The 12,555-nt window shown below is 35.7% G+C and overlaps 1 protein-coding gene across 11 annotated transcripts in view; it reads left to right on the top strand.

Moving 5' to 3' along the window:
* Positions 1 to 12,555, top strand: part of ZNF407 (zinc finger protein 407) — a 518,640-nt gene that overhangs the window by 266,189 nt on the left and 239,896 nt on the right. For all 11 annotated transcript variants that reach the window (XR_014139532.1, XM_081801009.1, XM_081801007.1 and 8 more), the window contains one exon: positions 5,498 to 5,618. Coding sequence is in view for 10 of the 11 variants with exons in the window: in XM_081801009.1 (XP_081657135.1) it covers positions 5,498 to 5,618 (121 nt within the window). In the remaining variant the exon portion in view is untranslated. The remainder of the gene's footprint in view (positions 1 to 5,497; positions 5,619 to 12,555) is intronic.

Raw genomic sequence — 12,555 nt, 5'->3', positions numbered from 1 at the left:
TCACTTTGGCAGCACATATACTAAAATTGGAAATGCAACGATCTGAAATAGTCAACTTTGAGGACAATGAACAAACCTGACTTCATGACTTACTATAAAGCTACAGTAATCAAGTCACTCTGGTATTGGCATCAAGGAAGACAAATCTATGAGTGGAATGGAACAGAGATTACAGAACAGACCTACATCTATATAGTCAGTGGATTTTTGACAAAGGAACAAAGGCAGTGCAGTCTTTTTAATGTATAATGCTTGAACAATTGGATATCTGTATGCAGTAAAAATGAACTTTGCTCTATATGTCATACCATGTATAACATTAACTCGAAACTGTTCTTAATCTGAATGTAAAACTTAAAACTGTATAAATTCTGGAAGGAAATTTAGGAGAAAAATCTTTGTGACCATAGATTATCAAAGATTTCTTAGGTACTGCATCAAAAGCCTGATCTGTAATTAAAAAAAAAAAAAACCCATAGCTTGAGCAATTATAAACTGACAAATTAAAAACTTTATACATTAATTAGGTACTCCTCTATGAAAGACAAGAGAATGAATGCAAAGACAAACCAAAGAGTGGGGAAAAATACGTATAAATCACAAATCTTATTGAGCATTTGTATTTGTAATATATAAAGAAGTCTCAAAACATAAGTATAAGAAAACAACTAACCAATTAAAAAGGGGTTGAATGATTTGAACAGACATGTCACCAAAGAATATAAATGAATGGCAGATAAGCACATGAAATGATTCTCAACATCAATAGAAAAATGCAAATTGAAAGCACTGACCATACCAAGTATTGGTGATGATTTGGAGCAGTTAAAACTTTCCTACACTGCTTGTAGGAATATAAAATGGTCAGACCACTTTGGAAAACAGTTTGGCAGTTTCTTACAAAATTAGTATGTACCTACTAAATGACCCAGCCAACCCACTCCTAGATGTTTACCCAAGAGAAAAAGAGATACATATCCATGCATAGACTTGCACATGACGATTTATAGCAGCTTTGTTTGTAACACCCCTAAATGCAAACAATTCAAATGTCCTTTGTTGGATGAATGGATAAACAAAACTGTGGTACGTTCATATCATGGAGCGCTACTCTACTCCTCAGCTAAAATAAAAAACAAATATTTACACCTGGATCAACATGAGTGAGTCACAAAATAATGCTGAGACGAGGTCAGACAAAAGAGAATACGTACTGTATGTTTCCGTGTATATAAATCTCTAGAAAATGCTAACTAATATATATTGATAGTAAGCAGATGAGAGTTCGTTTGAGGATGGGATGAGCCAGAGAGAGAAAGGGGTATAAAGAACCTCTGGGGTGGTGGCTGTGTTCATTGTCTTGATTGTGGTGGTTTCAGTCTGCCTTGTATGGTCAGTCTAGATACGTCAAGTTAGTGAAACAATTAATAATGCATGTAGTTTTATCCAGATGAGTGCATCACTTTGTGTTTCTGCTGTCCATGTGAACTGCTCTGTGACATTGGTGTGTAGTTAAAATAGTCTGCAGTCCAGTTCTTATAATGAAATGTAGAAGTTTTCAGATATGCTTCCGTGTGGATGTTTATGTTTTTATGATATAGCATATTTCTGTACCAAATTTGAAGACACAGAGCCATTTTCTTCAGCCTTATGCAAGATGAATATCATCAACTGTCTCTCAAACAAAAGCAAAACCTGCCATCATCATGAAAGTGAGTTTTTGTATAAGTCAGTTCAGTGTAGTTGAGTTGTCTATACCAATGTAAGTGACTTGACCAGCAGTTTAGAGACCAAGAACCAAGAGTTATTCAGGCTGACCCTGAGTGACCACTTGATTGGGGTGTTATAGATGGGATGTATCTTGAGAACAAATTGATGAAAGGTACAAAAATGCCTCCTAACTCCCAAGATTTTACTCTGCTTTGTATATGTTCTTCTTTTTACAAAAATTAATCAAATATTTCCTTGTAGGATCTATTAAATGGTATCTCTGTGTTAAATTCACTATGTGAAACCACGTAATTGTTTTGTATATAAAAAGGTTTGCCTTTTTCCTTGTTCGGAGAGCTTGATGAGAAGCACTGGGGTGTGTGCTCCTTCTTTCATCTCTGTGAGAGGGCACTGTGCACATAACGGCGCTCAGCTGCTCCGGGCATATGGGCGACAAATGCAATGAGGCATGGGACCCCGTGAGAAGTACCTTACACATGCTTTGTCTTCTCGAATCCTCATAACTGTCCTGCTTGTTCGGTGGTTTTACGCTTCTGATCTTGTCCAGGGGGGTTACAGGTAGGGAGTGAAATATGGCAAAACCTGGATTGGGATTGAAGTCCATCTGGCTTCTTCTGACTGCCCCCCACCCCACCCTGGGCTACAGTAACAGGTAGAACACCATCAAATGAGATGTGGATGCATTCAGCTAACTGCCATATTAATAGGCTTAGAAAGAAAGGGGGACAAGATTCTAAACATTCTGGTTTTCAGGACAGATGTAGTTTTGTTGCTAGTGGAATTGATGTAGGGTAATTTTATACCAAGGTAGTTCTTCCTTTGTTTTCTACAGAAGTCAGTATACTTATAAAACTATTCAAAAAACACCAGAATTAAGAAGTGGCAAGTGGAATTATTGAGCATACATAAAATTAATCTATATGTAAAATTTCTCATAAAGAATGTTTGCTGAGAAGAGTATTATTATATATTACAAATCATTTTGGGGAGGAGGTGGTTGTGATATTTTCTCTAGTTCATTGCTGTCCAGCAGAAATGTCATGTGAGCTACACCTGTCATTTTAAGTTTCCTGGCAACCATATTAAAAAACAAAAAAGTAACAGGTGAATTGCTTTTTTAAATAGTTAACTAAATGTCTATTCATGTCTTCTGCCTATTTTTTACGTGGATTGTTTATTTTTTGGGTGTTGAGTTTTACAATTTATATATCTTGGATACTAACCCCCTATCAGATATATCATTTGCAGATATCTTCCCCCATTCCAAAGGTCGCCTTTTAGTTTTGTTGATTGTTTCCATCACCATGCAGAAACATTTTATCTTGATGGAAGTCCCAAATAATTTATTTTTGCTTTTGTTTCCCTTTCCTCCAGAGACATATTTAGTTAAGGAGTTGCTATGGCCAGTGTTAAAGAGGTTATTGCTTGTGTTCTCCTCTAAGATTTTGATGGTTTCCTGTCTCACATTTAAGTCTTTCATCCATTTTGAATTTATTTTTATAGTATAAGAAAGTGGTCCAGTTTCATTCATTTGCATGGAGCTGTCCAGTTTTCCCAGCACCATTTGTTGAAGAGACTGTCTTTTTTCCATTGGATATTCTTTCCTGCTTTGTCGAAGATTAGTCAACCATATGGTTGTGGGTCCATTTCTGGACTTTGTATTCTGTTCCATTGATCTATGTGTCTTTGTGCCAGTACCATAGTGTCTTGATCACTACAGCTTTGTAATAGAACTTGAAGTCAGGAATTGTGATGCCTCCAGCTTTGCTTTTCTTTTTCAAGACGGCTTTGGCTATTCGGGGTCTTTAGTGGTTCCATATAAATTCAGAAGACATGAATAGACATTTTTCCAGAGAAGACATCCAGATGGCTAATAGACACGTGAAAACATGCTCAACATCATTCATCATCAAGGAAATACAAATCAGAACTATAATGAGATACCACCTCACACCTATCAGAATGGCTAAACTTAACAACCCAGGAAACAGCAGATGTTGGCTAGGATGCAGAGAAAGGGAACCGTCTCACCCTGTCCTGTTGTTGGGAATGCAAACTGGTGCAGCCACTCGGGAAAACAGTATGGAGGTTCCTCAGAAATTAAAAATAGAACTCCCCTGTGATCTAGCAGTTGTACTATTAGGTGTTTACCCAAAGGGTACAAAAATGCTGATTCAAAGGGGCACATGTACCCCAATGTTTATAGCAGCATTATCAACAATAGCCAAATTATGGAAAAAGCCATCAACTGATGAATGGATAAAGAAGATGTGGTGTATATAGGAATATTTTTCAGCCATCAAAATGGATGAAATCTTGCCATTTGCGACAGCGTGGATAGAGCTAGAGTGTATTGTGCTAAGAGAAATAAGTCAGTCAGAGAAAGACAAATACCATATGATTTTACTTATAGGTGGAATTTAAGAAGCAAAAGAGATGAACATAGGGGGAAGAAAAGAGAGAGGCAAACCTTATAAAACAGACTCCTATAGAGAGAGAACAAATTGAAGGTTCCTGGAGGAGAAGTTGCAGGATTGGGGTTGGGGGAAATAGGTGATGGGAATTAAGGAGTGCACTTGTTATGATGAGCGCTGGGTGTTGTACGTAAGTGATGAATCACTAAATTCTACTCCTAAAACTAATATTCACACTATGTTAATTAACTGGAATTTAAATATAAGCTTGAAACTAAAAAAAAAAAATAGTTAACCAAATATATCAAATTATTATCATTCCAACATGAAATCAATATAACATTATTAGTGATATTTTATTTTTTTTTGTTCTAGGATTTTGAATTTTGGAGTGCATTTTACACTTTCAGCACATCTCAATTCAGAGGCTAAATTTTTATATCAAATCTGTGATTTATATTTAGATTTGATAAAATTTATGCCTCAAAAAGTAGATTCACATTCCCAAGCTGTTCTATACAGACTTAAACATTTTTTCTGTAGGTAAATCCCTTATCAGTTTTTTAAATTTAAAATTTATATTGATTGAAATTAAATAGCCATATTTCAAGGGCTTACCAGCCAGTGTGGCTAATACAATTAAAAAGTAAGATTTGATGATTTCTTTGAATGTGTGTGTGTGCAGGGGGAGTGGTTAATGCAGAGAAAGTATCTATGAGTGGTGTGCAAGCCTTGAACCAACTGATGGGTAAAATGCATATGTGGATAGATTGCTTAGATCTACACAGGGGAATGCTATGAAATAGTATTGCACATGTTTCTTTGAGGCCTTTTTTTCTGTGGTGACCTCTTTTTCAACTTTAGTGAACTGTAATTTTCCCTTACCTCTAAGAGTTTTCTAATTGGTATCAAATTATAGCTTTATTTTTTCTTCATATTTAACTTTAAGATTTTATATTGTATATTCAAAGAATATCTCTGTTATATGCTTTTTCATGGTTTTATCCTCAGGGAGGTTTTTATAATAGCTCTAGTGTAACATAGTTTGTTAAATGACTCCAAATGCAGTGCTAGACCAGGCTGTAATTTAGATTTCTGTTTGTGTAAGTTACATTTGAGCTCCATAATATATACCTTGCTTCCATTCAAATACAGAAATTAAAATCAGTGGTATCTTCTAACTTTATCACTCTGGGAATGAATATTCAAGTGTCCTAAATGTGAGTAGTCCATTGAACTATATTCTTAAATTTTTATGGAAATAAGTTTCTTTTTAATTGTCAGTAACAGGTTTAGCCCTTCATTCCAGTTTTTATAATTATTCATGTATAGCATTGCTTTATATTTTGCAGGAGAAAAACCTTTCAAATGTGATGAGTGTAACTTTGCCTCCACAACCCAGTCCCATCTGACTCGGCACAAACGGGTGCACACGGGAGAGAAGCCCTACAGATGCCCCTGGTGTGACTACAGGTAAGGGTTCATTACCAAGCAGGTAGAGTCAGGTGATCACCGTGGTGGATTCACAGGCAAGAATCATTTTTCTGATCAACATGGATTAGCACAGTGTAAAGCAGGATTCACTTATTAGGTAGAGTTTATTTCACCATCAAATTTTAGTGACTATTTTTAAAATTGTAAAGTTCTTTTCCATTTTTTATAGTCTTAACATTTGGGTTTTGCAATCCTTTGTACACCTGAAGTTTAAGTAATTTTATTTCTTTGCCAGAGTAAGGGACCGTTCCATTTCATCAGTTATTCCATGCATGTGGCATCTCATCTGTACTGAGTTGAAGTACTTTCAGGCAATGAAGACAATACAAGAAATGTTTCCTGCCTTGAAGGATATTGTAGCATAATAGGTGACTTTGTAGTACCTCTAAATAATTATAATACAGATTTCAGTGAGGAAATAAAAAGGCCAGGAGCATCCGTAGGAAGGAACAAGTCCAGCCACACGGACGTCCTCCTAGAGGAGATAGCATTTCAGCCAGGGCTTAAAAGATGAGTTAATTTCAACGACCCATGGGTGCAGGAGGTAATGGTGTGCTGTAGCATTTTTGGGCTGACAGTGTGATTGAGATCACATGTGCTCAGCCCGCTCCCTGAGGTCCTCGGTGGCTAAGTGATGTCTCCCACACTGCAGAGTTCACCTTGCAGCCGCAGCAAAGCCTAGGTCAGGCAATGGTAAATAATCCTGTTTTACTCTATGATGAGGTTTGGTAAATAATCCTGTTTTACTCTATGATGAGGTTTGTGTGGAGAGTGCAGAGTGAAAAACAAAATGGGAAATGGACGCTGCAGCTGGATCACGCTATACCTGGAGTCCATGAGAGTGAGTTCAGAGCACATTAGGTGGTTTGTGAGACGCCGCAGAGTTTGCAGGCAGCCAAATGACCTCTGTCTTAGCTTCCTCAGCTACACGGTGCAGGCTGAATCACTGTGTGAGGGCCTTCTCCATCCTGGAGCTGAAAATCTCATGGACCCCATTACATATGACAACACAGAAACATTGAGGGGGGTTCTTTCAATATAGCCCGCTTTTGTTAAACGTTAGCATATATATATATAGATAGATAGATAGATAGATAGATAGATAGATACCTTAAGCCTGAAGCCTTCATTAAAAAAGACATTTTTGTATTCCTGTGGATATAGCCTGTGCATTCAGTAAATATATTGCCATAATCTCTATTATTATCCTCATTATTGCATTAAGTTTTATGTTAAAGGTCATTTAATAGTACAGAGATATTACAGATATATTTCATTCATTAATTATTCATTCATTCAACATTTTATGAGTTCTGTCTTTGCTTAGCACTGGATTGGTGTTTCTTGGAAATTTGGTAAAATGGTGATCCAATTAGAGGTAGACATACACATTTTAAGGTGTTGATATGAGTTCTTTAAAAAATAAACACTTGAGGGGCGCCTGGGTGGCTCAGTTGGTTAAGCGACTGCCTTCGGCTCAGGTCATGATCCTGGAGTCCCGGGATCGAGTACCGCATTGGGCTCCCTGCTCAGCGAGGAGCCTGCTTCTCCCTCTGACCCTCCCCCCTCTCATGTACTCTCTCTCATTCTCGCTCTCTCAAATAAATAAATAAATCTTTAAAAAAAAATAAAAAAAAATAAAAAAATAAAATAAAAAATAAACACTTGAATGTTCTTTTCCTTATTGAGGGGTCATATTGTATAGTTGCCTTCTCTGTAAAACGCAGGAAGGCAATTAGAAAAATTGTAAAAATTTCCCTTAATTATCACATTTAGCTCAGGATTATATCCTTTCAGTCTATATTGTATGCATTAGATTTGAGTTGTGTTTTGGGGGATTTTTTTTGTTTCTTATAAATTTTAGTTTTCATACTTAACAAATTGTGACTGCCTTTCTGTTTCATTAATCTCATATAACTATGGTTTTCAAACTGTTAAGTAGCAGAACTATTATATCAAACAGAATCATGTCTAGATCCCTATATAAAATAGATAAAAGTGGTTTTTACTGCTTGTAAGTGGATTTCTTAGTTAACATCTGTAATATTTACTTATAATATTAAGAAATAATTATATACTGTTTGGACAAGCAAAACATTTTCCAACGGGAGAGTTACTGATCAGAGTAGCTGTTGGGTTAGCCTCGGCGCCCGGCCCATGTCCTCACTCTGGGATTAGCAGGAGGGTGTAGGTGAGCTCAGGCTCTGGAGGAGCTGACCCAGTGGGCACTGACATCCTTAACCTCTCATAAAATATGGGTGGTTAGAGTAGCAGCCTTACAGGACTCCACTCACGTTAGAGGAAGAGCACAGGCTGGCCGAGACACTGGAGCCCTGGGTCTCCTTTCCTCTCAGTTTGTCCCTTGGTGTTATTTCACCTTGTGATCTCAGGGTAGTGTTCAGTGAGGTGGTGCAAGAGTTTCGATGCCCTGAAGGTCTGCAGTGTGTTGAAATTTATTTATAATACATGCCCTGATGGTTTTTCCCCCCCATTTTATGAAGTTGTTAAAAATACATTAAATCCAGAATCATTTGTCACATAATCACTGACATCCCTTAGAGTTTCGAATGCCTCATTTGAAGACCACTCGTCTACAATGTAATTTTGATACTTGCATGGCTTCAAGTTAGATTAGTAAACAGTAGTCATTTTATGAAGTTTTTAGACATTGGGGCCATTTTTAGCTATTTTCATTTGAAATGCTTATTCCTAAATCTTTGTGCATATCCATCCAGATTTTTTGTAAAAGAAATTCCTCAAAGTATGATTTATGGCTTTTAATAGTATTACTACAAAGGTTGGGATTTGAATATTGTCTCACTGATAAGTACTGTGTTGTGGTAGACTCTTAGTCTTTGTATGCATAAACATTTCAAAATATTTCAGGTTTTCTTGGTGTGAAGTCGTATTATGCTTTTGCTGAGGTTGAGGTTGTATTACCTGTCTCCATGACATAGCATCACTTCTATTTAGAAGCGCATCTGAGCTCCCTGGGTTCCATCCCCACGACACCTCCGGCAGCCACTGTGGGTAAAAGGAGATTGTGTTTTCTAAGAATCTTGTCACTGTCCTGTGAATTAATACTCAGGACACTTAAATCTCATGATATTTATCAAATTTCCTTTTGAAATGTTTGAAATTCCTGATAAAAGGTTGGTTTTATCTTCATTTAAAACTTCCTGGAAATTTGATTATTATTGATGGTTAATAGTTTGAACACTTTCTGTTCATATGACAGTTTTATCAGTCTGTATACATGTGGTTAGGTCTGCTTCACTAGTGAACAAAGACAAGTTAACCTTGCTTAGGAATACAAAATCTTGCAAATATATGAATAGTGATGTTAGAACTACGAACGAAATGTGAAATTTATGACAGATACCTTTGTTTTCTTGCTGATGAGCAAAAGATTTAAAAAGGGGCAGAGAAGTTCACAACGATTGTCTTGGTTGCATAGTGTAATAAGAAAATGCCTACCATGTCTACTTTTACAACAACAAGGAAAAGTCTTTTTCACAGAATAGATTTGAGTATGTACGATTTCCATAGAATAAAAATATTCATAAGATGATCACATATTTCTGAAGATGATGTGGTTATATTTGTCATAATTATTGATATTTTTCCATAATATTTTATTACTTAAAACACTTGAATAACTTTTTTCCCATTTCGATTATTATTTGTTGTTAATATAGATACATAAAAATTATTCCTGTAGAGTATTCCTGTGTTTGTCATTATTAACACTTATTTGCAGGTAAGTTTACCATCATTAGAAACTGAAGTATTACTTGAGTTTCACTTGAAAATATATTTTTCATTTTATAAATTGAATATTAGTGAAGAAATACTTGTAGTTATAATTATTCATGAAAAATGTGAATATAGATTTGTTTACAAAAGAATTTTATAATTGGTCTTTTGAACCTGGGGCTATTTTTCAAGTTTGCATTATTAATTTAGGCAATGACATCTCATCCTATTCGGATGTGAACACGTATCCCTTTCCTAAGCTTTTGCTGTCTAAAATATCCAAAAGTCTAATCCATTACAAATCAGTATATTCCATCATTACTCCATAACTTTTTTACCATTAATTACTATTCATTATAATTTCAAAGCATAAATTTAGATTCATAGCACACTGTCCTGCCCTAATTTGTTTCTACATTAAAATGGAAACATTCCAGCATTTTTCTGTATTTTTATTTCCCTTTGTTATATATTGTCATTTCTATGTTACAAAATAGAAAACCTTTAAAACGTTATAGTAAGTACCCTTTCTAAAAATGTAAATCCTTATTTCCCCATAGCATTTATTAATATCAAACTGTATCCTGTTTCACTAGTGACTGGCTCTTACAACAGAATAGATGGCTATACTCGGGCTTTCTTTTAAGTGAAAAATCCACTTCTAATTGGCTTCCGTTTTTTTATTTACGATTTATGGGGGAAATACAATAAATGTATATTAAGCAGTCAACCTGATAAGTCATAAAAAAAAAAAAGAATGCTACCTGCAGTATTAAAAATCGTATGTTGCACCTTTACATGTCATTTAGCAAATTAAAGAAAACTAAAATTTCAAGTCAAACTCTGGCAATTTGATCACTTATGTACAGGGTCCCTGTTACGGATGTTGGAATAGTGTACGTGTTCCCTAAAACTGCTTTTGGCTAGAGTTTTCCTCAGCTCTACAACTGCCTTCGTACTTTCAGTATTACACACAGTCTTCGACAAAATTTTTTTACTATTCCATTTTTCATTTTATTTACTATTTTTATTTTTAAATTACTTGCTATTATAACCCCAGTAGAAATATGCTGTATCATAGAGCTGTGGAATAAAATCTACAATTCCTGCGTCATAGGAAAAATTCACTCCATTGTTTGCTAAACTTGTAGGAAATACACTTTGATTTTTCCCCCCTACTTGTTGGTTTACTTAGTTCTTGGCCAGCATATTCCATAGAAGTCATTAATACATGAGGTTTTGATCTCAAGAATATTTATCTTTCCTGTCTGGGTGAGAGGGAAGCTAAGAATATTTGATGTAACATTTAACCGAAGAAGTGATATCTCAACTGGAAATTTTTTTTTTTTTTTTGTGATACTCCTTCATGTCTCTCTTATTATTCCTCTGAATATTTTCTTATTTCTTATAAATTTGGTAAGTTTTCACCCATGTGACTGGAGTAGGTAGAATTTGCCATTTGTCACAACCACTTGAAGTATGTGACCCTCTAATTGTTTTTATCTGTCTTAGAAAATAGTTGTCAAAAAGATGTTTTTTGTCAAAAATACTTTTAATTGAATTCTGTCTTCATTTTACATGATGCTGGAAGCATTTTTTGGGTTGTTTTACGATGCAAGGATAAAAGATTATATTTGTAATAATTATTTATTTCCCCTTAAAGTTTGAATTAATTTTTCAAACATATATTTTAAGAGTCTCAATTATGAAAAGTTGTTTCAGGTCTTAGATAATATTATGCATTTGTATGTAATTTTGCTATATGAACATTTTATGTTTATTATGCATAATTAAATAATAAGACAAACTACCTTGGTTATTGTGGCATTAAGAATTCAGTATACAGTGGGTCTCATTGTTCTTATCTTCCATTTGTTCCAGCAGCATCCTGAGCTAGGGAGACTAACTCCACAGGGGATAATTTTCTCCTTTAGGATGATCTCTTCGGAGAGTCTCAATTTTCCTTTGGCTTCCTGTGCAGGTTCACAGGTTGTACTGGGAGAAGCAGTGGCTAGAGCAAAGTTGGATTTGCCCTGAATGATAAGAGGAAAAAAAAATAGAGGTGTTAGTCTCTGTAGCCGGACATCATGGATAACAAGAGAGAAGTGAAACTGTACATACCAAATGAAGAGCACACGTTTCTTTTTTTTTTTCTTAAGATTTTATTTTTTTATTTATCAAAGAAAGAGCACAAGCAGGGGGGAGCGCCAGGCAGAGGGAGAGGGAGAAGCAGGCTTCCCGCTGAGCAGAGTGCTGGACATGGGGCTCGATTCCAGAGCCCTGGGATCATGACCTGAACTGAAGGCAGTTGCTTAACGGACTGAGCCACCCAGGCGCCCAAAGCACACATTTCTTTATTAGAAAAATCAGAGGTAGCATTCATTTATTTTGGGTGATTTTGAAGTTCTTAAAGAATAATGACATTATTATAAGTAGAGTAATAAAAAGTAATCAAATGAAAATCTGTAGTATTAATATTAGATAAAATTTGTATTTAAAGCAATTTGATTGATGCCAAAAGCCTAGTTATATCAGAACAGACTTTAAATCAAAACTGTTTTTGTCAGTGAAATAAGCTAGACAGAGAGAGGTTAATACAGAATATCACTTGTATGTGGAATCTTAAAAAAAAAAAAAGGACAAACCCATAGAAACACCTAAAAGTGGTTTCCAAGGGTTGCGGGTGGTGGGCACCAGAGAAATGGGGAGAGGCTGGTAAAGGTATAGACTTTGGGGCACCTGGGTGGTTCTGAGCCTTCGGCTCAGGTCGTGATCCCAGGGTCCTGGGAATCAGTCCTACATCCGGCTCTCTGCTGAGCGGGAAGTCTGCTTTTCTCTCTCTCTCTCTCTCTCTGCCTGCTCCTCCCCCCTGCTTGTGTGTGCTCTCTCATTCTCTGTCTCTAATAAATAAAATCTTTAAGGAAAACAAAACAAACAACAACAACAAAAGAGTACAGACTTTGGCTACAAGATAAAGTCTGAGGATCTGATGTAAAACATGGTGACTGTTGCCAGTAAGACTGTTATGTAATTGAAAGTGACTAAGAGAATAGGGCTTAAATGTTCTCACCAAAACAAACAAACAAAAAACCCAACATTAGAAAAACCCCCAAAACATTTTTATCATTTAAAGTACCAGTGAATACTCTTTCATTATTTT

The sequence above is a fragment of the Leptonychotes weddellii genome, chromosome 13 (assembly GCF_054177405.1).
Source record: "Leptonychotes weddellii isolate Sample4059 chromosome 13, ASM5417740v2, whole genome shotgun sequence".
NCBI classification, from domain to species: Eukaryota; Metazoa; Chordata; class Mammalia; order Carnivora; family Phocidae; genus Leptonychotes; species Leptonychotes weddellii.
The sequence above is the reverse complement of the archived record's forward strand: the minus strand, read 5'-3'. Positions and strand labels throughout refer to the sequence as shown.